We start from the raw sequence: 22331 nt of genomic DNA, 5'->3' as shown, positions 1-22331 counted from the left end.
TTCAGCTCTACAATGAAGCCTCACTGTTTGCAGCCCTCGATGGCTTAGCAAATCTCCACATATCTCCATGGAATACGCAGTGCAAGCTGGACTGACCCAGAAAGCTTCTCTGAAGAAAGCTGACAGCAAGCCGGTGGGCCTCACAACAGGGCAAGGCAGCAATGCACGCCAGGCTGTCAGAGCAGTGTGTGTGTGTGTGTGGGGGGGGGGGGGGTGCATTGTCAGAGCCCAGTAGCTGTGGGAAAGGAAAAGGGTGGCTCAGGACCAAGCAACCAAGGTGACTGCAGACGGAGGCTGAGGCGACTGGCATGTGCAAGGCCAACCATGCCACCCAGGGAAGGGGTTCTAAGGCCCCAACCAAGAAACAAGGCGGGCCCTCAAAGATAACACACGGGGACTAAAGTTCTGAAACTAGGCGGTTCAGACTCCAGAGACACTTTATCAACTGGCCTCCTCTCTTTGTTCTTCCTCCCACTGCCATGACAAAGGATGGACTCAAAACAAAACACAAGAAAACAAAAGCGAAGTAAGGACAGGAAAACAGGGAAGCAAATCAGACTTAGGAGTTCTCAGAAATGGAAAGTGGTCAGGGGAGCATCAGATTTAGGAGTTCTCAGAAATGGAAAGAGGTCAGGGGAGCAACAGCTAGAGACTGGAGTCCAAACCAAACTGACCTGATGGAAGATTCTAGCTAGAATCACTTCACCCCAAGGCTCCTCCCACGGCTCCTCCCAGAACTCCAGGAGCCCCAGGATTCGAGCACCAGATTGAATGAGCTCAGACAAGCACAGGTTAAGCAGAGCGGCCGTCTGACCTCCAGCTCCTGACCCTGACCTCCAGGCAGGAAGAAAGATGTTTCCTCTTTAAAAATAACCCAGCTTGTGTGCTGGGGGTATAGCTCAGCGCTACAGCATCTGACTGCAGACCTAACCAGGCAACAGTGGCCACGATGGACACAGCACACAGGGCAGACACTGGGGCTCCACGGAAATCTGCACCCTGGAGGTGAGATTCCCAATGTCCTTCTACCTGGCACGGCACCCCAGGCAACAGCTCCTTACAGGAATCATCTACCCCTGGGGAAGTAGGTAACTCCAGAGAAAAGCATCAGTTCTTAGAGTGTCCTCCCAGAGGGCCAGCGGACAACAAAACTGGGCAGTAAAGACCATCAGCAGATAAGCACCAGCAGTGTGCAGTGTGTTTCCTAACCATGTTCACTGACTGCTTCCTAACTGTGAAGGGCCAACCACAGATCGGCAGTCCTTCAAAGCAAACCTCCTGTATTAAATTAATATGGTTGGGCAAAACAAAGAGCAAGAAATACTAGGCCAGTGGTTCTCAGCCTCCCTAGCACTGCGACCCTTTAGAACAGTTCATGTTGTGGTGAACTCCAACCATGAAATTATTTCCATTGCTACTTCATAACTGTGGTTTAGCTACTGCTATGAATCATAAAGTATCTGTGTGTTTTCCAATGGTCTCAGGTGATCCCTGTGAATGGGCTGTTTGACCATAAAAGGGGGTCTCAACCCAGAGGTTGAGAACCACTGCATCAGGCAAACACACAAAGCAGGAAAGGAGGATTTCTGTCTTTTGATCTTTTAAACACAGTATCAATAGTGAAATCAATGGTTGCAAACATATATTAAGAATCTGGTCCAGAAAAGGAGTAAGAATTTAGAAAACAAAACTTCTTAAAATAATTTCCAAAGGATTGGAAGGTTAAAAACCAAGAAACTTAGGAAATGAAATCAAAGAGAAAACAGGAGAAAGATGAAGAAATCACGGGATGCTCTCAATATTCTGAACAAAAATTATTTTCAAACTCTATATCTACTTAAATCATCTATTACATGTGAGACAAAATCAAGGACAGAGCTCAGGATGTTAATGAAGGATGTGTTCCACTAAAACAAGAAAGTAAACAACACAGGAGAAATCTAACAGGATGAGGGATAAAAGACATCCAATCTAACAACAGGGTAGCAGTCATGAACACAAAGGAATGAGTGTACCTGTCTGCAGTCTGTGGACTATACACATGCAGAGGCCAGAAGAGGGCATTACATCCTCTGGAAATGAGTTCCAGAGGGTGGTTAGCCACCATGTGAATGTTGGGAATTGAAATCAGGTCCTCCACAAGAGCAGTTAAGTACTCCATCTCCCCAGCCCTGCTTCGACCTTTCTTTTGTTTTTTTTTCTATTTGTTTACATTTGTTTGTTTGGTTGGTTTTGTTTTGTTTTTCTTTTTGTTTTTCCAGACAAGGCTTTTCTGTGTACCCCTGGCTGTACTGGAACTCACTCTGTAGACCATGCTGGCCTAGAACTCAGAGATCTGCCTGCTTCTGCCTCCCAGAGTGCTGGGATTAAAGGCATCATCATCGTCCAGCTGTTTTTACCTTTCTTAATAAGGCATGACTTATGGCAGGCAGTGGTGACACACACCTTTAGTCCCAGCACTCAGGAGACAGAGGCAGACAGATCTCTGAGTTCGAGGCCAGCCTGGTCTACAAAATGAGTTCCAAGACAGCCAGAGCCATTACACAGAGAAACCCTGTCTCAAAAACAAACAAACAAACAAACAAACAACAACAACAAAAAGGCATGACTTTCTCTCCATCTCCTGGTGGCTGATGGGACTTCCACCTACCTGTACCACGTTTCTCCTAAATGCTAACAAAAATTGTCTTTGAGATTAAAAGTACAGACAAACAAAAAACACCTGTGAAGCGGGACCACTTAGGAAAAACGGTAGCCAGATAAGGAGATACACTCATGGATAGTACTAGTACTTGAGCACTATGTTCCAGGAAGTAACGTTAGCTCTGTTACCCTAACTAAACATTGGGGTCCCGGGATATAATAAGTATACTAGTTAGCTTTTTTTTTTTCCTGCCTGAGACAGGGTCTCTCTTTATAGCCCTGGCTGTCCTGGAACTCACTTTTTAGACCAGGCTGGCCTTGGACTAAGAGATCTACCTGCCTCTGTCTCCAAACTGCTGGTATTAAAGGCGCACACTACCCATCAAGTTGTCTGCACCTCGTTTTTTTTAATTAACAACTTAGCAGTCTGCAGGGCAGTGGTGGCACAGGCCTTTAATCCCAGCATCTGGGAGGCAGAGGCAGGGGGATCTCTGTGAGATTAAGGCCAGCCTAGTCTACAGAGAGTTCCGGGATAGCTATGTAAGGACCTTGTCTCAGGAAGAGGGGTAGGGGCAAGTGCCTGCAAGTGAGCTAAAACAAGCCAGCAGTCAACGTTCCTCCCTGGTCTGGGCTTCAAGTTCTTGCTTTACTTCCCTCAACTGTGACCTGGAAGTGGAAGACAAATGAAGGCCGCCACCACTGCCCCCCCCTCCCCCCCACCTTGCTTTAGGTCAGTGTTTTATCACAGCAACAGAAAGGAAAGCAGAGCAATAGGATATAATGAATGGGGCATCGGGAGGGAGAGAAGGTCAGAGATCCCGCAGCTCACAGCACCAACTACTCTTCCAGAGGACCTTGATTTGATTCCCAACATACACAGGGTAGCTCACAACTCTAACTCTAGTCCTAGGGCAACCAATGCCTCTGACCTCCTCAGGCACCAGGCATGCACATGGTACAGACAAACAAGCAGGCAAAACACTCATACACAAAAAACAAAAATAAAAAAGAACCCACAAGTATAATATTCTTAAAAACAACAACGTATCATTCATAAATATGGATGTGGTGATATATTGTGTACCCTAATAAATTTGCCTGAAGATTATAGAACAGAACAAGCCACTAGATTAAACACAGAACCAGGCAGTGATGGCACACGCCTTTAATCCTAGCACTAAGAAGGAAGTGATATGGTGGGTGGAGAAAGGTATATAAGGCATGAGGAGACAGGAACTAAGGCTTTTCGCAGAAGCATCCCTTTCAGCTAGAAGCCTTCTGGCTGGAGCTCTTTCAGGCTGCGGAGTTGGTGAGGTCAGAGGTGGTGGCTGTGGCTTGCTCTGCTTCTCTGATCTTTCAGCTTTCACCCTAGTATCTGGTTCTGGGTTTTTTATTGTTAACTCCAACAACATACGGATACTAGCTAGGCCTGGTGGTGCACACCCACATCCTCAGCAGTCATGAGGCCAAGGTCACAAGTTCCAAGTCAGCCTGGGTTCAACACCAGCGTGGGATACACAACAAGTCCCTGTCTCTAAACAAAAACAAAAGATGAGTCTGATTTAGTAGAAAGTGGGAAATGGGGACAGAAACTGGTGTTTACATCATATTCCCTCTAACAGGACACAACCTGACTTTCCAGTCCAGTCTTTTTAGATCTACTTTTCTCCCCTCTGATGCATGTCTCTGGGCGACCTGGAGACTGAAGACAAGGCTATTTGAATGTTAAAAAACATGGGACTGCTCATGGCACTCTGGGACACTCCATCCCAAGCACGGGCCTCACTCACTGGGCACAGCACCCTGCCTGCACCCTACCTACCTCCCAGGCAGCATCTTGGCGATCTCAGCCCAGCGGTTGCCCAGCACTTTATGGGCCTCACAGATGATGCGATCTTCCTCTTCGGTCCAGCAGGACTTCTTCACCTCAGGGTTGAGGTGATTGTGCCAACGCTCACGGCACTGCTTCCCCAGCCGGCCCTTCAGGTGCTTGGCAATCAAAGTCCACTGTTTTGTGCCATACTTCTTGACCAGCTCAATGACCTTGAAGAAAACATCAGTGAAGAACCAGCCCCTCAATCACCTCCACTTAAGCATCGCCATATCCAGATGGGCCTCACTTTGCAGGACTTTAGAGAGGTACAAGCCTATGAGGTCAGCCCCATTCACACTAGAGAGTTAGGTCAAGTCTTCTTGATACTTCTGTGGAAATCACAAGGGTAGAGCCCAAGTCATGGCACCAAGAACTAGACTTCAGTCTTCAAGCCCTCTGAGAAAGGCTCTTTTGTTCAGGACACAAACTCTAACAGTCACAGCAACTCAAGCTAGGCCCTCCTCAGTTCTTTGTTTTTTTCTGAGACAGGGCTCCTCTGTGTAGCTCTGGCTGTCCTGGAAACTGATCTATGTATCAGACTGGCCTCGAACTCAAGAGATTCACCTGCCTCTGCCTCCTGAGTGCTGGGATTAAAGGTGTGCACCACTACCTGCCCAGCTTCCTCCTCAATTCTTGATACACACATATTCTCCTGTGCACATAGCCACAACCAGGGAAGAGGAGATACTCACAGAAAAAGGGACTTTTGTGTGGAAATATTCTATTTCATTTCTGTGTAGTTAAAAAAAAATTGAGACAGGATCTCACTATGTAGACCAAGTTGGCTTAGAACATCTAATCCTTCAGCTCCCACTTTCCCAGGACTGGGATTAGAGACGTGTGCCACCATGCCCAGTTTGCTGTGATTTAAATGTTTTAGTAATCATATCCCATTTGGATGGGTGTATGCATCTACTAGGACAGTGCTTTTTTATCCCCCGCTTTTCCTGGGTGCTGTGCCTACCAAGGTGGATGGTATCTTATGGGCTAACACTAGGGAGATGAACCAGAGCTCTATACAGGAGCTCCAGAAAAGCAGCCCGGGGTGAACATAGTTTGGAGAATGTCAAATCCTTTTTGTGCCTTGATTTTACTCAGCTTTAACATGGACATAACCCACCTCACAGGACTACAGATGCTACAGAAATAAAGCATTAAAATGCCAAATGTGGCAAACACCTGTAATCCTAACACATGGGAGATAGAGACAGGCGTTCAAGGCCAGCCTTGGCTACATAGCAAGTTTGAGGTCAGCCCAGGCTACCCGAGATCCTGTCTCAAAAACAGGAAAAAAAAAAAAAAAAATCCTAGAGAAGGGGTTAGAGGGGAGGTAAGTTCAGCGGGGGAGAGCTTGCCCAGCATTGCAATAGGTTTCATCTGAAGCACCAAAAGAGCAAAGCCTCTGAGTTTTGTGGTATAACCATTATCACAGCATCTACCAAATTATCACAGCATCAATGGCAGCTGCCACTGGCTGAGCAAGCCCCTTATGTGCACTAGACATTTCATTACCTTTCCATGTTCTATGTGACAGGTAAGGTCACCAGTTAAAAGCTGGGTAACTCGTGGGGTGACATGGCCACTACAAGCCCCAGCACTCAGGATGGCTGAGGTCTGAATCAAGGCCAGCTTCGGCTACACAACCAATAATGAGACTAACCAGTGCTATAAAGCCGGTCTTTCTCAGAACACACACACACACACACACACACACACACACACACACACACACACCCCCCGAAGATACTCAGGACTAAAGCGGAGTGCTACAGGAGTGTTCTGACACCTCCCAGTGCCTGGCGGTGGTGGAAGCCCACGGTGTATGCCGGCCCTTTAGCCAGCACTTACCTTCTGGTCTTCCTCTTTGGTCCATGGTCCCTTAACAAGGTCTGGATTCAAAACCCTCAGCCACCGGTACTGGCATTGCTGGTCTGTGCGGTTCTGGGACAGGAACAGAAATAACTCTGGGACCATAAAATTGAACTCTGGTAGAGCCCTGAGCTCAGGGACCAATGTACAAGCCTATGTCAGGTAGCTGCGTCCTGTGCCATTCACCCACCACACGCCAGAGGCTGACCTACCAGAACATGGGTGCATTATTTTTGCTTCAAAGGATAAACCCAGGCCCTGTAGAAAGAAACCTCCCACCCTCTGTACCTAGAATGTGTGTGGGGTGTACTATCTCAAAGTCTATAAAAACTTCGTGGGACTTATTAGTGATTCCTGTTTTCTTCTTGGACACCATTCTTATTCTTTAAAGAGTTCAGGTTACAAGGAAGAAAGGGGGGAGGCCGAGAGAAGTATGATGATCCAGCCTGAGATGCCTATGGAACCCCATCAGTTAAGTGGCAGCCTCATGCACTGTCCTGTCTAGATGCCTGCAGTCCTGGGAGGGTGTGTAAAAGCAAGCTCTCTCCCCAGAGGGCTTGGAATGTTGGTGTAGTGGCACAGCCACCTGGGCAGGAGCCTCAGCTTGAAGTCTCCTCAAAGTATGCTGCCCTCAGTTTCAATTCATGGCCCAGAGCTAAGTATCCAGCTGCTCCTGACTTGCTGGAAGAAATACAAACAGCCTTTGGGCCTAGGACAGAGGACACACTAAAGCAGCTGTGTGGAATCTTCTCACTGGGTGCCTTCTGGTTTGTGGTTTTTGGGGTTTTTTTTGTCGTTGTTGTTGTTTTTTGGTTTTTTGAGACAGGGTTTCTCTGTGTAGCCCTGGCTGTCCTGGAACTCGCTCTGTAGACCAGGCTGGCCTCTTGAACTCAGAGATCTGCCTGCCTCTGCCCTTTGCCCCTCGCCCACCACATGTGCATGCTGGGATTAAAGGTGTATACACCACCACTGGCGCCCAGCCTCCCAGGCTTCACTTCACTTCTGCTTTCTAAACAACTCACAGCAGGCCACCGGAGCCCTTGCCCTGGGGGAGGGCCAGTACTCACAGGAAAGTGGCTGGCCAGGAACTTCCAGTCCTGCTGTCCGAACTGCCTCACCAGGGCCCTCAGCTGCTCATCCTGCCAACGGAAGAAAGACACAGGATTTAGCTCACGTGTGTGTGGAAAGTTTTATAGATGCCACGATACAGCCATATTCATACATTCACTCAGGAACTGAGTGCCTACTAAGTGTCAAGTATCAGTCACAGTGGCAGCAGCAGCAGATGTGCCTGACAGGGAGGAGAGGGTAATCAATGCCTCAGGCAAGCGCGCTTATCGCCACTCTGTGGTGGAGGAGATGCTGGGAGCTGTGGTGACTGACTCTTCAGGCAGGTAGGCAGACAGGTTTTAAAAAAAATGAGAGAGCTAGACTGAGGAAGGGGGAGGGAAGAGGGATCCTGCTGGAGAGGCTGACAGTGAGGGCCCCGAGGATTGAGTCAGTGATTCAGGGGTTCCATCACCAAGAGGCACTTATGCACTTGGGCAGTGGATGATCAAGGTCCAGTGTGCTTGTTACAAAGTATTGGTGGGCTGACTCAGAACGGGAAATTTTCAGAAAACAGAAGCCAAGTGGGGGTGGGGGGTGGGGGGGCGCCTAGTTTAACCTCTGTACTTGGGACAAAAGCAAAGAATATCGGGAGGAGTTCAAGGCCATCATAAAGTATACAGGTAGCTGGCATTCCAGAGCAGCCTGGGATACAAGAGACCCACCTCAAATCAAATCAAAACAACAAAATCCCACAAACAAAAAACAATTCACTCTCCCACTCAGGGCTGGGAAGGCAGCCGAGCTGCTACCAAGCTTGCCTGTGTGCACTGCACTCTATCTCCGGCACCTACATCAGGAAAGTAAGAAATTCAAGATCATCCTCAGCTGTATAACAAACTGGGAGGTCTGCCCAGCATTCGTGAAAAACCCTATCTCAAAACAAAACGAAAAAGCGCCACACTGCTCAGTGGGGAAAGGCACTTGCTAAGTCTGACAATCTGACTTCATTCCCTAGGACGCAGATGGGAGAGAACTGACCTCCAAATGTTGTACACACACACACACACACACACACACACACACACACACACACACACGTAATAGAACAAAGGAAAAGAAAATGTGTAGCACACATCAGCCCTCTCTTACACAAGAACAACAATACATAAGATTAATTAAAAGGGGCTAGAGAGATGGCTCAGCGGTTAAGAGTACTGGCTACTCTTTCATGGACTTGGGTTCAATTCTTAGCACCCACATGGCTGCTCACAACTGTCTGTCACTCTGGTTCCAGTGGACCTGGCACCCTCTTCTGGCCTCTGCACCTACACACAGGCAGGCAAAATGCCCAAACATACACAATGATAAAATTATTTTGTTTTAAATTTTTAAAGTAATGACAAACATTTTTTACAAGACTATAGATTTAGCTTCCTAGCAGCCAAGGGTTCTCAGGGTCAAATGTTCCCACCATGCAGTATGAAGAGGCAGTCTTGGGAGGATTGGAGGTGAAGAAGTCATCCAATCTCTGCTGTCAGAATGGATTATCAATGCATGGATCACTCAGTTGGTATTTTAAGTCTGTCATAAAAGCCAGTATGGCACTGCCTCTTACATAACCCTACCCTGTCTGGAAACAGAGTCCCCACAAGGAAAAAGGACTTCCTTAGCTGCACAGCAGAATGGAGAGGTGATTAAACCTGTCTTTATAAACTACCTACTCTCTGGAATGAGGATGCAACCGCAGATTTATCAGACCAAGATAAAGGACAAGAAGCACTTAAGAGAGATGGAGGTCCTGAGGCCTGAGGACCACGCCATAAACCACAGATTTTGGAGTCTGAGGAGGCAAAGGGGAGAAGAAGAAGGCCCTTCAACTTCCTCACTGTCCACAGATGGGGACATTAGACGCCACCAGCTGCCATTAACCCTCTCCCCAGCTCCATGGAGTAGCTGTGGCTCACCTCCTCATGGGTCCATTTGACCTTGCATTTGTTGTCTCTCGGCTCCAGGAGGTCTGAGTCCGTGTCCTGGTAGTGTAACTCATCCAGCTCCTCACTGTGGAAGCAAGCTAAAGGTCATGGACAGCATGTTTACATACCTTTACCTGGGGGTGGTAGTGTATGGCCAGGGTCAGGTCAACTATAGGGAGGTTTGGGGAGGCAGGCCTTTCTCTTCTACTTTCCAAAAATAGGTTACAGGATAGGTGTGGTGGCCCATACTGGTAATCCCAGCACTCGGGAGGCAGAGCCAGGTGGATCTCTGTGAGCTCAAGGCTAGCCTGGTCTACAGAGTGAGATCCAGGACAGGTACCAAAACTACACAGAGAAACCCTATCTCGGAGGGAAAAAAAAAAGATTTATTTTGTTTATGAGTGCTTTGCCTGCATGTATGTCTGTGCACATCGATCTATACCCAGTGCATGCAGAGTTAGAAGAGGGTGCCTGATCCCCTAGAACTGGAGGTCCAAATGATTGTGAGCTACCAAGTGGGTGCTGGGAACTGAACCTGGATCCTCTCCAAGTGCAATAAGTGTTCTTAACCACTGAGGCATCTCTCCAGTCGCTAGCACTGGATATTTTCATGATCATCAAGCATGCAAGATTTTAAAAGTCCTAATTACTTAGAGGAAACATCTAAAACATGTCATCACCATCTTTTTCCATCCCCTTTATCTGCCGCACCCAGCCTCACTTCATTCATTCTTGCCTGTCCCTTTCCAATTCTCGCCTATATGTGATGGGCAGAAAAAAAATCACAATATAATCATTTGAAGTCTGAAGGCTTTTAAAGAAACTAACAAAGAAGTTTTTGTTGTTTTGTTTTTCAAGAAGGGGTTTCTCAGTGTAGCTCTGGCTATCCTGGAACTTGACTGGCCTGCCTCTGCTTCCCTGCTGGGATTAAAGGTTTGTTCCACCACAGGCCAGTAACATGGGATTTTTATTTAACTGTTACCAAACTCCTACTATCTAGTTTAATGCTTTGAAAGAGGAGCTCACACTATGAACCTCCAAGAATGCTAGTCAGGGACTGCAGAGCTGGCTCATCGGGTAGAAACATACTGCTCTTGGTGAGGACCCAAGATCAGTTTCCAGCACCCTTTATCCCCACCTCCCAGCTCTAGGCGGATCCATGGCTCTGGCCTCTGTGGGCACCTACACCCAAGTGCATATATAACCACACTCGTACTTAATTAAGGAAGGAAGGAAGGAAGGAAACAGTTATTCACAGGAGATGTTAATCCTTCCCCAATTCCCCAGGACCTGCATCGCGTTGCTTCTAACAAACATACTCCTACGTCTGTCATCTGTTGCTGGGAAAAGCAGAGAGATTTGCAAACAAAACGAGCCATGCTCTGTGCCCAAATGGGTTCTGAAGGTGTCTATACACCCTTCCCTTTCTTCCCCCAAAGGCAGCAGAGCTTCCCAGTCACTCCTACACCCCCAAAGCACTTTGGAAAAACAGGCCCGGACCTCAGCTCCAACCTCTGGTCTTGACATCACCCCCAAAGGTCAGCTCCACCTTCACAACCTGGAATTTGGCATACAAAGACCTTAAGAAATATTTGCCCAGGGCACCAGTGGATTTGTGAATGAATGAATACTGCGAAGAGAAGCTGCCTACTAACCCATTTTAAAATTCAATTACAATGAAAAGAAGTTTCCAAACCTAACAATACATGTCACTGGATCTGGAACCCAGATTTGTTCTGTCACTTCTGACCCAATGCAGGCACCACTTACCCACTGTAAAGCAGGAGGCAAAATCTACTAAGTATTAACAACTGAGTTTGCTTCTCCAGTACCCAGCCAATGTCCCGGAACAAAAGGCATCTGTGTAGAGAAGCTCTGATGCTGTGTAATGCGGATACTATTAAACAGATGGCAGATGATGGCATTCACACGATGCCCCCTCTCACATTCTCAAGGTCTCCATTTAACAGATGTGAACATTGAGGCCAACCAGGGTTATGCTGCGTCAGGCTCCACACCTTTACACCCTCACCTCCCTAGTAATCACAGCTTGTAAAGTAGAGGCCAGTGTGTGGTTTAAAAAAAAAAAAAATCACATTTTTGTACACATACCCTTTCTCTTGCCCATGTACGTTCTGGGCTGTGCTCCAGGGAAAGGTGAGTCAGAGGCCAAGAGGGAAGTGGGGCACTGGGGTACAAGAGAGTTATAACGTGGCAGAAAAAGGACTGAGGCTTGTGAGGACACAGGGGCACTGAGCCCATGCTTCACAAAGGTCCCTCCAAATGAGCCCCAGGGCTCCTGGAGTTAATATGTCCAGAGACTCTTCCTGGCCACTGAACTGCCTTAGAAACTGGGGCATGGGAACCCACCCTGACCAGCGCTCATGGACCGAATACTTTCCAGCAATGAGGAACTCTACGAAAGTCAGCAAGCTAGGCATCTCTGTTCGTATCCTCATCCTAAGCCCAGTTCGGCCATCTGAGGACATGAGTGTTCTGAATTGGAGAGACCCAGAGGGAACACGGCAGGACCCCATTATCCCACTCCTTAGAGAGGCTGGAAAGCCCCGCAATTAGCCCCCAGACACACAGGTGTACGAAAGGTCCAGGCTTGACCCAGCCACTTACCCTCTGGGGAAATTTAGTAAGAGGGAAACGCGGCTCCTGCCTTTGGCCCAGCGACCGCTGGCAGAGCAGTCTCGTTACACATCAGCAGTCTCTACTGAGCCCCAAAACTAGCGTGGGACAGGAAGAGGGCTTCTGAAACCAAACCGAACCGGCCGCCCAATCCCCAAGAGACAATGAATCCCCGGTCTCACACCCGGCAGAGGGCCCAGGGGCTTTGTGCTTCCCGGAATGCAAACAAGAAAGGGACTCCAGCAAATTCGAGCCACTCTTGAACGACAAGTGTCTCGGAGACTTCTGCCTCCCACTCGCTGCGACTTGGAGAGACATTCTCCCGGCCCAGTAGTGAACCTCCAGCTGACACCGCGCGCACCAGCCTTCCTTCCCCACCCTGCAATTAGGCGGGAGATGATGGACCTCACCCAGGGCCGGGACCGGGTCTCGGGGAGGGAACCCGCGCTTTCGTGCTCCTGGGCCCAGAAGGCCCGGGAATCCGAGCGAGGGGTCCCTAGGGCCCCTTACCGTGGCGCGCTCCCCTGCATCGGGCGGCGCCCTTGCACCGGACGGCCGCGCGGGGAGCATTTCCCGCGGGGACTCTCCCAACTCCTGTTTGCAGACCCAAGGAGAGGGGCGAGAACCCCAGAACTCACCAGCGCGTCCGCCGAGACATCCCCCCGGCCCGGGCCGCGCCGCGCCCTCACGCCCACCGGCCGAGCCTGGAGCGGGAGCCGGGCCGGGGTCAGGACTCGGGCTGCTCCGGCCGCTCCCGGCCCCAGGCGGCGCTCTGAGGCGTCTGTGTGTTTGCAGGTCTCGTCGCGCGCTCTCAGGAACTGCAGCTGCCTCGGGAGCGCACAGAACCACTTTCCTATCTCCCGCCAAGTGCGTCGGCGCCGCCCGGACCTGGCGCGCGAGCGCGGGGGCGGAGCGTACGGAAGGGGCGGGGTGGACAAGAGACGAGGGGCGGAGCCTGGGCGCCAGAGCCCAAGGAGGAGCCTACGGGAGGGGCGGAGACTAAGGAGGGGAAGGGAGTAGTCTGCAGGAGCAGGGACAGAGCCTGCGGGCCTGGCTGGGCAGATGCGAGGACTTCCAGATAGACACACCTTGCGACTCAATGAGGCGAGGGTTCCAACCTTGTGCGGATATTAGCTAGACCCCCGAGCAACATAACAAAGAACCGAATGAGGAGAGTCAGAGGGGAGAAACTTCCCGCCCAAATTGTCACTGCTCCAGTCCAAGCCACTGTCCCTCTAGCCCCCGCGCTTTTTTTTTTTTTTTTTCTGGGTTTGCCCCTTTTCCCTTGCAGTCTTCTTGCTTCTTCAGCTGCCTCTGAGAGAACCAGCTAAAAATGCTAACATTTCTCTCACCAAACTTAAACTCTCTTCTCTCGGGGGTTAATTCTTCTACTCCATATTCAAGTGTGTAAAGGTCTTCCAGATCACCACACCAGTCCCAGAGAGGGAAATTTAGTCTCCCAGGTTTTGCTTGGGCCCTTATCTGGACTAGTAATTTCCTGCACCTCCCACCACTGGGGTCTCTTGCCCATGTGCTTGCTGACGTTGCATTTCCCCAACTGAACTGTGAGCATCCTGGAATTCCAGCAGCCTTTCCTACGAGGTGTAGGAACCCCCAGGTCAGTGTTTGTTGACTTAAGCTCAATTTTTGTTGACTTAAACTCTGTTGTCAAGGATTTTCCATTTTAGGTTGTCATTTATTACCAACTACTGAGTGTCACTTTACTGGGACTTCCTGGAAGGACAGGAGCCTGGGAGAGCCCCAGCCAAACACCTTTTATTTAGGCCCACCTCAGGCCTCAGATCCTTCTTCTAAAAACTGCTGGCCACCTGGACACAGTCCAATTCTGCAAACTTCATTTACAAGGGCCGAATGAAGACTTAAGAGCTGCAAGTTTCCACCTGGCTTAATTCCAGGCTTTTCCCACCAATAATCATGTCACCAAGGAAATCACATGCACATTTGTTCTTTCTTGCTAGTGTGTTCAAAGCCAGATTTCCAGGGGTTGATTCCCAGCCTTCCTCTCCCTAGGTGCATCATCTCAGACAAATTATCAAACCCCTCTTGTGCCTCAGTTTCCTCATCTACAAAAAGTTTATCAAAATCTTAGATATTTTTTAACTAGGTATTAGTCACCATTCCATACACAAATTTTAATAAATTTCATCTTCCTAGCAATCCAATAAGCTATATACTAGTCTTACCTGTTAGCAGATGGAAAAACTGAGGGAGGCACAAACTCTAATTCCAGAGTTTATAGTAAGGAAAGGGAAAAGTGGCTTCCCCCTAGTGTCTTTGGCTTGTTTACAAATTAAATGGATAGGAAATAACAAGGAAAAAAAACTCCTATTTGATTAGTTACATATCCATGGGAGTCCCAAAAAATAAAGATGTCATATGAAGGCTCAGATGATTGAAGCTTCCTGAACTACAGAAAGGAATGGGGTCCCAGGGCTTCTGTTGGGGTGGTAGTGACACAAGTTATTGGGGCTAAGGAAAGGAACTGTATGGCAAATAGAGATGTTCTTGTCATGCAGATAAAAGTCTCCCAGTTGAAAAAAGCTATTGGCAGCAGCTGGGGTCCTGGAATGCTGGCTAATGGAGATTTCCCTTACTAATATAAATTTCTTTTACTAAAGGTTTGCCTTGCAAAGTTATTCCCTAGTCCTCAGGCGGTGCAGAACAGCCAGGTCGAAGCAAGCCAAAGGAGTGTGAACTATTTTCTCCTACAGTCTATTTTGGGGTGCTGTGTATGAGCCTTTAAACCATGCACTACAAAGATACCTACCCTGTATGGCAGTTATAGGATCAAATATATGAATATATATGGCACATAATTAGTATTATATTACTGTTAGGTTGGTTTTGTTGCTGAGGTTAGACCCAGGGCTTCCCACATGCCTCTCTCTCAACACCTGGACCCCTTCTGTTAGTACTATGATTATTATTCTGACTCCAGCTGCCATCACACCTGTCTTGTGAGGTCCAAGAAACTCCTGTGCAGGCTGCACACACTCTCATGTAGATACCAATCTCCTTTTGGGCAAAAACTGGATCCGGAAACTTGCATAAGATTATATGCCCAAGGCAAGAGTCAGAGAGCAGATGCAGAGTCCACCTGGGACCTGAAATTGGGGCACCAGTTACAGTTAACCAGTACACCAGAGCTAGAGAGCCTGGAGGTCAGGATTGTGAATTTGAGCAGCAAAATCACTCTAGTGTCACAAGGAATCTGGTGAGCTCCACAAGTATGTCCTCTAGTTATCAACACACCAACACAAGCCCCTGGAGAGAGGACTCCCAGCATCCAGGGTGCCATCACACCTGGGAGTGGTCTCTAGGCTCAAGGCAGATAACACACATACTGAACAGTGCTGGGAGGCTTTCTTGGAGGGGACCTCCAGGGATGGAAAGGCTCCAGTCATTCAGCCATTCAGTTATCTGCCCCACCCTGGGCTCCAAACTCAAGGCTATTCCTGTGTCAGGAAGACAAAGATCAACTCTTCTTGTTAGACATGCTTAGCTGAGCAACTGGTAGGACACAAAACCACTGACTGACAGCAAACAATGTATAGGATTGTCTGCCTTTCTGTCTGGAGTCACAGCTTCCACCTACTGAGCAACTTTTGTTTTGCTTTTGCTTTGCTTTGTGCTGGGCTTCAAACTCTGGGTCTTCAGCCTGCCAAGCAACGACTCTACCTATAAACAAGCTACATCCTACATCCGCAACCCACATTTGAAAGATAAGAAAACTGAGACCAAAAGCCATTCGGTAAATTGACTAATCACATAGGTATTGGGCTGGTAGATTAAAGCTGTGTGCACTCACCCAGTTGGTTCATGTTAGGCTCTTCAGAGCTGGGTTATTTAGGGATTTCCAAGAGGGACAATGTAGGTTATGGCAAAGAACACTCAGGGAAGAGAAAGATTAGAAAATCTATGCAAGGCATGTCACAAGTCTATAATCCCTATACTTGGAAGGCCAAGGCAGGAGAATCCCAAGTTCAAGACCAGCCTACACTACACAGGAAGTTCCAAGCCAGACTGAGATACAAGGAGACCCTGTCCCTAAAACCAAAAGAAAAAAGAAAATTCTCCTTGAAGAATACTGGTGCATGTCTGACATTCCAGCACTCTGGAAGACTAAGTAAGGCCTGAGGATGGAGAATTCAAGACTAGCATGGACTAGATAAGGAGAGCCCGTATCAAAAGAAAAAGAAAAGGAAAGAAGGTGGGAAGGATGAGGGAAAAGACCAAAAGGAGAGGTAGGCAGGGGGATCCATAGAGACTAGCCAGACTTCAATGCCATTCTTGACTCCTTTCAAGTCACAAATCTTGATCATCTACAAATCCGAATGTATTCAGTTAGCAAAAGCACAAAAGATGCTCAAAAGCTGGACATGACCCAGATCTTGTAACACAGACCTGTAATCCTAGCTACTTAGGAAGTTGAGGCAGGAGGATAACAAGTTCAAGGCCAGCCTGTACTACACAGGAAGTTAGTGAGAAGTAAGAAGAGAACTAATTAGCTCAGAGGCTCAGCACTTGTGTCGCAGGCATGAGCCCTTGGGTACAATCTCTAGCATTACGACCAGCACCACCAACACAACAAAAACAGAAACAGGAGGAGGAGGAGGAGAGAAAGAACAGACAAAGGCTGGGCACAGTAGCCCACACCTTTAATGAAGCACTCATAAGGCAGAAGCAAGCTTTCCAGGACAGCCTGGTCTACATAGTGAGTTCCAAGCTAGCCAAGGCTACATCATGAGATCCTGAAAAGAGGCATGGTGGTTGTCTTAAAAGACAGTTCGCCAAGCCTGACAGCCCTTAATGTCTTCATCAGAGCAGCTGTGACTACTTCCAAGTGTCCCTCAATGGCCTGTTGACATTTCTTCATAGCTGGGGTGGGGAGGGTCATTAGAGCCTCCCCTGAGATTTTAGCCCTCCTTCCTGCATCTCCCTCCCACCTATATGTAACTCTGCTTGGGCTTCATGTAGACTGCCAGAGAGGATGTAGTATGGAAGGTTAACTCTGGGGGAACTCCATCTTCACAGCTATCAGAGGGAGTGGTCTCCACAGTGGGGGGACACTCAGTGGTAGAGTGAGTTCTTCAAGGAAGCCCAATAAACTCACTGGTTCACCAAAAGAGACTTCGGGCAAATTGTTACTTTGGTCTGTTGTTGGTTGTCCTGTCTGGGTTGAGTGGACGTTCTAGTCTCCCCAGGAAAATTTCATGAAATACTGATGCACTGTCCATTGCTGTGAAGAGACACCATGACCAAGGCACTTTTTTTTGTTGTTGTTGTTTGTTTGTTTATTTGTTTGTTTGTTTGAGGCAGGGTTTCTCTATCTAACAGCTCTGGGTGTCCCGGAATTTGCTTTGTAGGCCAGGCTGGCCTCAAACTCACCGGAGACCATGGCAACTCTTATAAAGGAAAACACAAACATTTAATTGGGGCTGGCCTGGCTTACAGTTTCAGAGGTGTAGTCCATTATCGTCACGGTGGGAAGCAAGGCAACATGCAGGCAGCCATGGTGCTGGAGAGGCAGCTGAGAGTTCTACATCTCGATCCACAGGCAACAAGAAATGAACTGTTTTCTACACTGGGCGTAGTTTAAGCATATAAGACCTCTAAGCATGCCTTCACTGTAACACACCTCTCCTAACAAGGCCACACCTACTCCAGCAAAGCCACTCCCTATGGGCCAAGCATTCAAACACATGAGTCTGTGGGAGGCAGACCTATTCAAACCACCACGTGCCCCCATGTAATCCTAGCACTGGGGGTGGGGGATGGGGCAGGTGGACTGTAAATTTGAGTCCACCCAGAGCTAAACAGTGTGATTCTGTCTCAAAAAAAAAAAAAAAAAAAAAGAAAGAAAGAAAAGAAAGGAAGGATGGTGGTGGTGGCACATGCCTTTAGTCATAGAACTTGGGAGCAAGTTCCAGGACAGCCAGAGCTATACAAATAAACCCTGTCTTGAAAAACAAACACAAAAAAGGAAAAAAAAAAAAAAAAAAAAGAAAAAGGGATGAGAGGTGGCCTTTCCATCTTTCCATGGAAACTAGGCTGGCCTGGAACTCACTCTATAGCCAGGCTTAAACTTTTGTTGTTGTTGTTTTGTTTGTTTGTTTTAAGATAAGGTTTCTGTGGAACAGCCCTGGCTGTCCTAGAACTCGCTTTTAGACCAGACTGGCCTCGAACTCACAGAGATCCACCTGCCAAGGTGTGCATCACCACACTGGGCCAACCTTAAACTTTCAATTCGCTTTATTCTATAGTTGTTTTTTAAACACATACATAGTCATGATGCAGGTACAGTACCAGCTAGGAGGAAGCTGGTGTGGGAGGATCAACAGCCCAGGAGTTCAGGAGCGGCCTAGGCAACATAAAAGGACCCTGTGTCAGAGAAGGAAGAGAATGAAAAAAAGTGCACACCTATACTCCTAGCGCTCAGGAGCTAGAGGCAAAGGTCCTGCAGATCCAACAGCTGGCCTACGAAGCAGGAGTCAGGGTGTGGGGGATGGGCTGGGAAAAGCTTGGTTGAGTACTGGACAGGATGAAGGTCCCGGTGTGATCTCAAACACCACATAAACCTGGCCTGGTGGCCCAGACCTGCAACCCCAGCACCAGAGGCAGAGAAAGGAGCATCACTTGAGTCCTGCTTGTTCTACATGGTAAATTCCAGATCCCCATGGGTTATAGTAAAACCATCTCAAAAACAAACACCTCAAATCAAAGAAACAAACCCACCCAAGATAAAAACTTCCCCAGAACACAAAGAGAAGCCTTACAGCTATACACCTATTGTATGATCAGATCTTCAAAAGATAAGTGTGTATATCCACACAAAGACTTCCTCCTATATGTTTATAACAGCTCCAAACTGAAGACAGTCCAAACACTCAACGACTGGGTAAACAAATTACAGATACACATTGATTTCCAGCCGGGCGGTGGTGGTGCACGCCTTTAATCCCAGCAGTCCGGAGGCAGAGGCAGGTGGATTTCTGTAAGTTTGAGGACAGCCTAGTCTAAAAATTGAGTTCCAGGACAGGAACCAAAGCTACACAGAGAAACACTGTCTTGAAAACAAACAAACAAAAAAGAAATTGATTTCTAAATAATTATGCTGGCCGGGCAGTGGTGGCGCACACCTTTAATCCCAGCACTCGGGAGGCAGGCGGATCTCTGTGAGTTCAGCCTGGTTTACAAAGCAAGTTCCAGGAAAGGCGCAAAGCTACACAGAGAAACCCTGTCTCGAAAAACAAAACAACAACAAAAAATTATGCTGAAAGAAGTCAAAGAGAACATGATGGTTGATGCCATGAGTACAGAAGTCCAGGAACTCCAATCCCATCTACCATGACAATTTGTGGGGGAGAGGAAAGGCTAATAGCGGGACACAGTAAGTTCTGTCCTTTTGCACGACTCTATGGGTCTCTCCAGAATCACCGGAATAAGTGTGCAGCCGGAAGACCTACATGTAGCACCTTGGCTCTTTCCCAGAGCGGACAGGAGCGAGGCGCCGTGCCGCCTGGTGTCACTAGAGGGCGCTTGGACCTCGCCCAGCCTGACGGTGTGGGTCGGCGGAGCTGGCGGCCCCTAGCGGCAGAGACCTCAAGCTGTGCCCCTCTCCGCAGTGAGTCCCAGGCCAGGAGTTCTCAGCATAGCAGGTTTTGTTTTTTATTTTTTATTTTTTTGTTTTTCAGAGCTAAAGGCCGAACCCAGGGCCTTGTGCTTGCTAGGCAAGCGCTCTACCTCTGAGCTAAATCCCCAACCCCAGCGTAGCAGGTTTCAACATGTCACCGTTTTGCTTTGCCTGTACAGTTAAAGCATATATTTCTATTTATGTATGGTAGCACTGGTTCCAAAGAACAGAGCTGGATGGATGAAGAAGGTAGAGTTCTTTCCCCTTACACCATTAGTTCAGTGCTCAAGACTTGCACTGTTAATTTTTTTTTTTTTTAATTAAAAACTAAACCAGAGTTCAGTGCCCAGCTCACGACCATGGTTAATTCCAGTTTCAGAAGACCTGGTGATCCAGGTCTGGATCCAATGGCACCAGACACAGATATGATGCACACACATACCTGCAAGCAAAACATATGCATACATAAAATAAAAAAATTAAGATTTTTTTTCTGAGACAGGATTCGTCTGTGTAACCCTCTATCCTGAAACAGTAGTTCCTGTAGACCAGGCTGGCCTCAAACTCAAAGATCTGACAGCCTCTGCCTCCAGAGTGCTAGAGCCATGTGCCACAATTCCCAGCATAAAAAATGAAATCTTGACTTAGAAAAACAAGAAAACCTAAACTTCAAGTTAGTCAGGGTGGCCCATGCCTGTAATCTTAGCACTCAGAAGACTGAGGCAGGAGGATCACCAGGAGTTGGAAGCCAGCTTGGGCTACAGAGAAAAACCTTGTCTCTAAAACAAAAATGAAACAAAACAAAACAAAATGAGCAACCAATCAAACAACACTCCCTAAATTTCTGTAAGGCATATGAACAACCCCAGGAACAGAGTGAAACAGCCCTCTGACGCCTAGTGTGGTGTGTGTGTTTTGTTGTTGTAGGGTAGGGTTTCTCATGTACCTAGTCTGGCCTAGACCCTGCAGCTTCAGCCTCCCGAGCAGCTAGGATTACAGGGGTCCACACTGCACTAGCTGATACTCTGAAGTGGCTTGAGGCTTCTTTTGATTTGAGACAGGGATGTGTTACATACCCCGGGCTGGCCTGGAACTGACTTGGCATGTCAGGCTGGTCTCAACCCTGAACAATCCTCTTGCCTTAGCTTTGTAAGTGCTTGACTGTAGACAGGAGCCACACGTTCTGAATTTAAAGCTATAGAGGGTGGGTACAGATCAGTGTAAAGAGTGTTTGTCCCCTACACACTTCATTATGTCATTATCTCATCTGTTACAAATCTTATGAACTCAGACTGTCCCTCATATGTTTAAATTTTTCCCTTTTTTTTTGTTAGTTTTGTGTGTGTGTGTGTGTGTGTGTGTGTGTGTGTGTGTGTGTGTGTGTGTATTTCCTACATGCAGATATGTGCACCATGTGCATGCCTGGTATCCATGAAAGCCAGAAGAGGGGACAGATCACCTGAAACTGGAATTATAGATGGTTGTGAGCCACCATGTGAGTTCAGGGAATGGAATTCTGGTAAGAGCAGTCAGTGCTCTTAACCACTCTCCAGCCCCACTTTTTTTTTTTTTTTTCTTTTTTTCTTTTTGAGAAAAGGTCTCTGTAGTGGGTAGCCATTCCAGCTTTGATCTGGAAGTTCCAACCCCCATTGAGGCTTTGGTAACTGTCACGCCTACAAGGGGGGGGGGGGCGTGCGCGAAGAGAGGACCCTGAAGATCCGAGATCCGGTTGTGCGGCCTCGCTTCCTGCTTGGACCGGGACGCTAGAGGTAGACCGAGGAGAGTTCTCCAGAGACACCGCAGGACTGCGCTGTGTCTTTCATAGAACCCGCAACCTACCTATCCCTTCATTTGTAAGTTATGCCATTAAATAAATCTCCCTTTTAACTACGTGGAGTGGCCTTAATAATTTCACCAATAGGTCTCCATAGCTCAGGCTGGCAATTCTCCTGCCTCAGTCTTGCAAATGCCAGGACTACAAATGTATGCTATCATGCTTGGCTCTTAAAAAATGTGTTTTGTAGGGCTGGAGAGATGGCTCAAAAGTTAAGAACACTGGTTGTTCTTCCAGAGGTCCTGAGTTCAATTCCCAGCAACCACATGGTGGCTCACAGCCATCTGTAATGAGATCTGGTGCCCTCTTCTGACCCACAGGCATACATGTAGGCAGAACACTGTATACACAATACACAATAAAATAAATCTTTTTTTTTTTTTTTAAATGTGTTTTGTAGATGTTTTTCCAAGCCAGGATTCAGTCAGGTTTACATATCATTTGTCTCTTAACTACTTCTGGGAGGTGCTGTGGGCTGAAAATAAGGTCTTGAACATTACAGGCCAGTGTTCTACTACTGAGTCATACCCCCAATCTTTTCCAGTTTAAAATGCCTAAAAATATTTTCTTCTCCCCACCCTCCAGTTCTTTTTGAGACAGAGTCTCACACGCACCCCTGGCTGACCCAGAACTCACTATATGGATCAGGCTGGCCTTGAACTCGCACAATACCTCTTGTCTCTGCTGCATGAGCCATGGCTAAAAGCTGTTCATTTTTTGACAAGCTATTCCAGTGGCTCCAATTCATATGCACAGTTCAGACTTTACAGCCACACATCTTAGCTTCGATCCGCCTGC

At 47.8% G+C, this 22331-nt stretch overlaps 1 protein-coding gene across 1 annotated transcript in view; it reads right to left on the bottom strand.

Annotated features, from left to right (window-relative positions):
* Mybl2 (MYB proto-oncogene like 2) overlaps positions 1 to 12888 on the bottom strand; it is a 32960-nt gene extending 20072 nt beyond the window's left edge. Inside the window, exons 1-5 of the mRNA XM_059261853.1 lie at positions 12684 to 12888; positions 9400 to 9493; positions 7453 to 7524; positions 6365 to 6457; positions 4466 to 4686 (exon numbers count right to left, since the gene is read on the bottom strand). Of these exons, the coding sequence (XP_059117836.1) occupies positions 4466 to 4686; positions 6365 to 6457; positions 7453 to 7524; positions 9400 to 9493; positions 12684 to 12703 (500 nt within the window). The 5' untranslated portion in view covers positions 12704 to 12888. The remainder of the gene's footprint in view (positions 1 to 4465; positions 4687 to 6364; positions 6458 to 7452; positions 7525 to 9399; positions 9494 to 12683) is intronic.
* Between the last annotated feature and the right edge of the window lie 9443 nt (positions 12889 to 22331).

This window comes from Peromyscus eremicus, chromosome 4, assembly GCF_949786415.1.
Source record: "Peromyscus eremicus chromosome 4, PerEre_H2_v1, whole genome shotgun sequence".
Taxonomy (NCBI): Eukaryota; Metazoa; Chordata; class Mammalia; order Rodentia; family Cricetidae; genus Peromyscus; species Peromyscus eremicus.
This window is presented reverse-complemented; position numbering and strand designations above follow the sequence as displayed.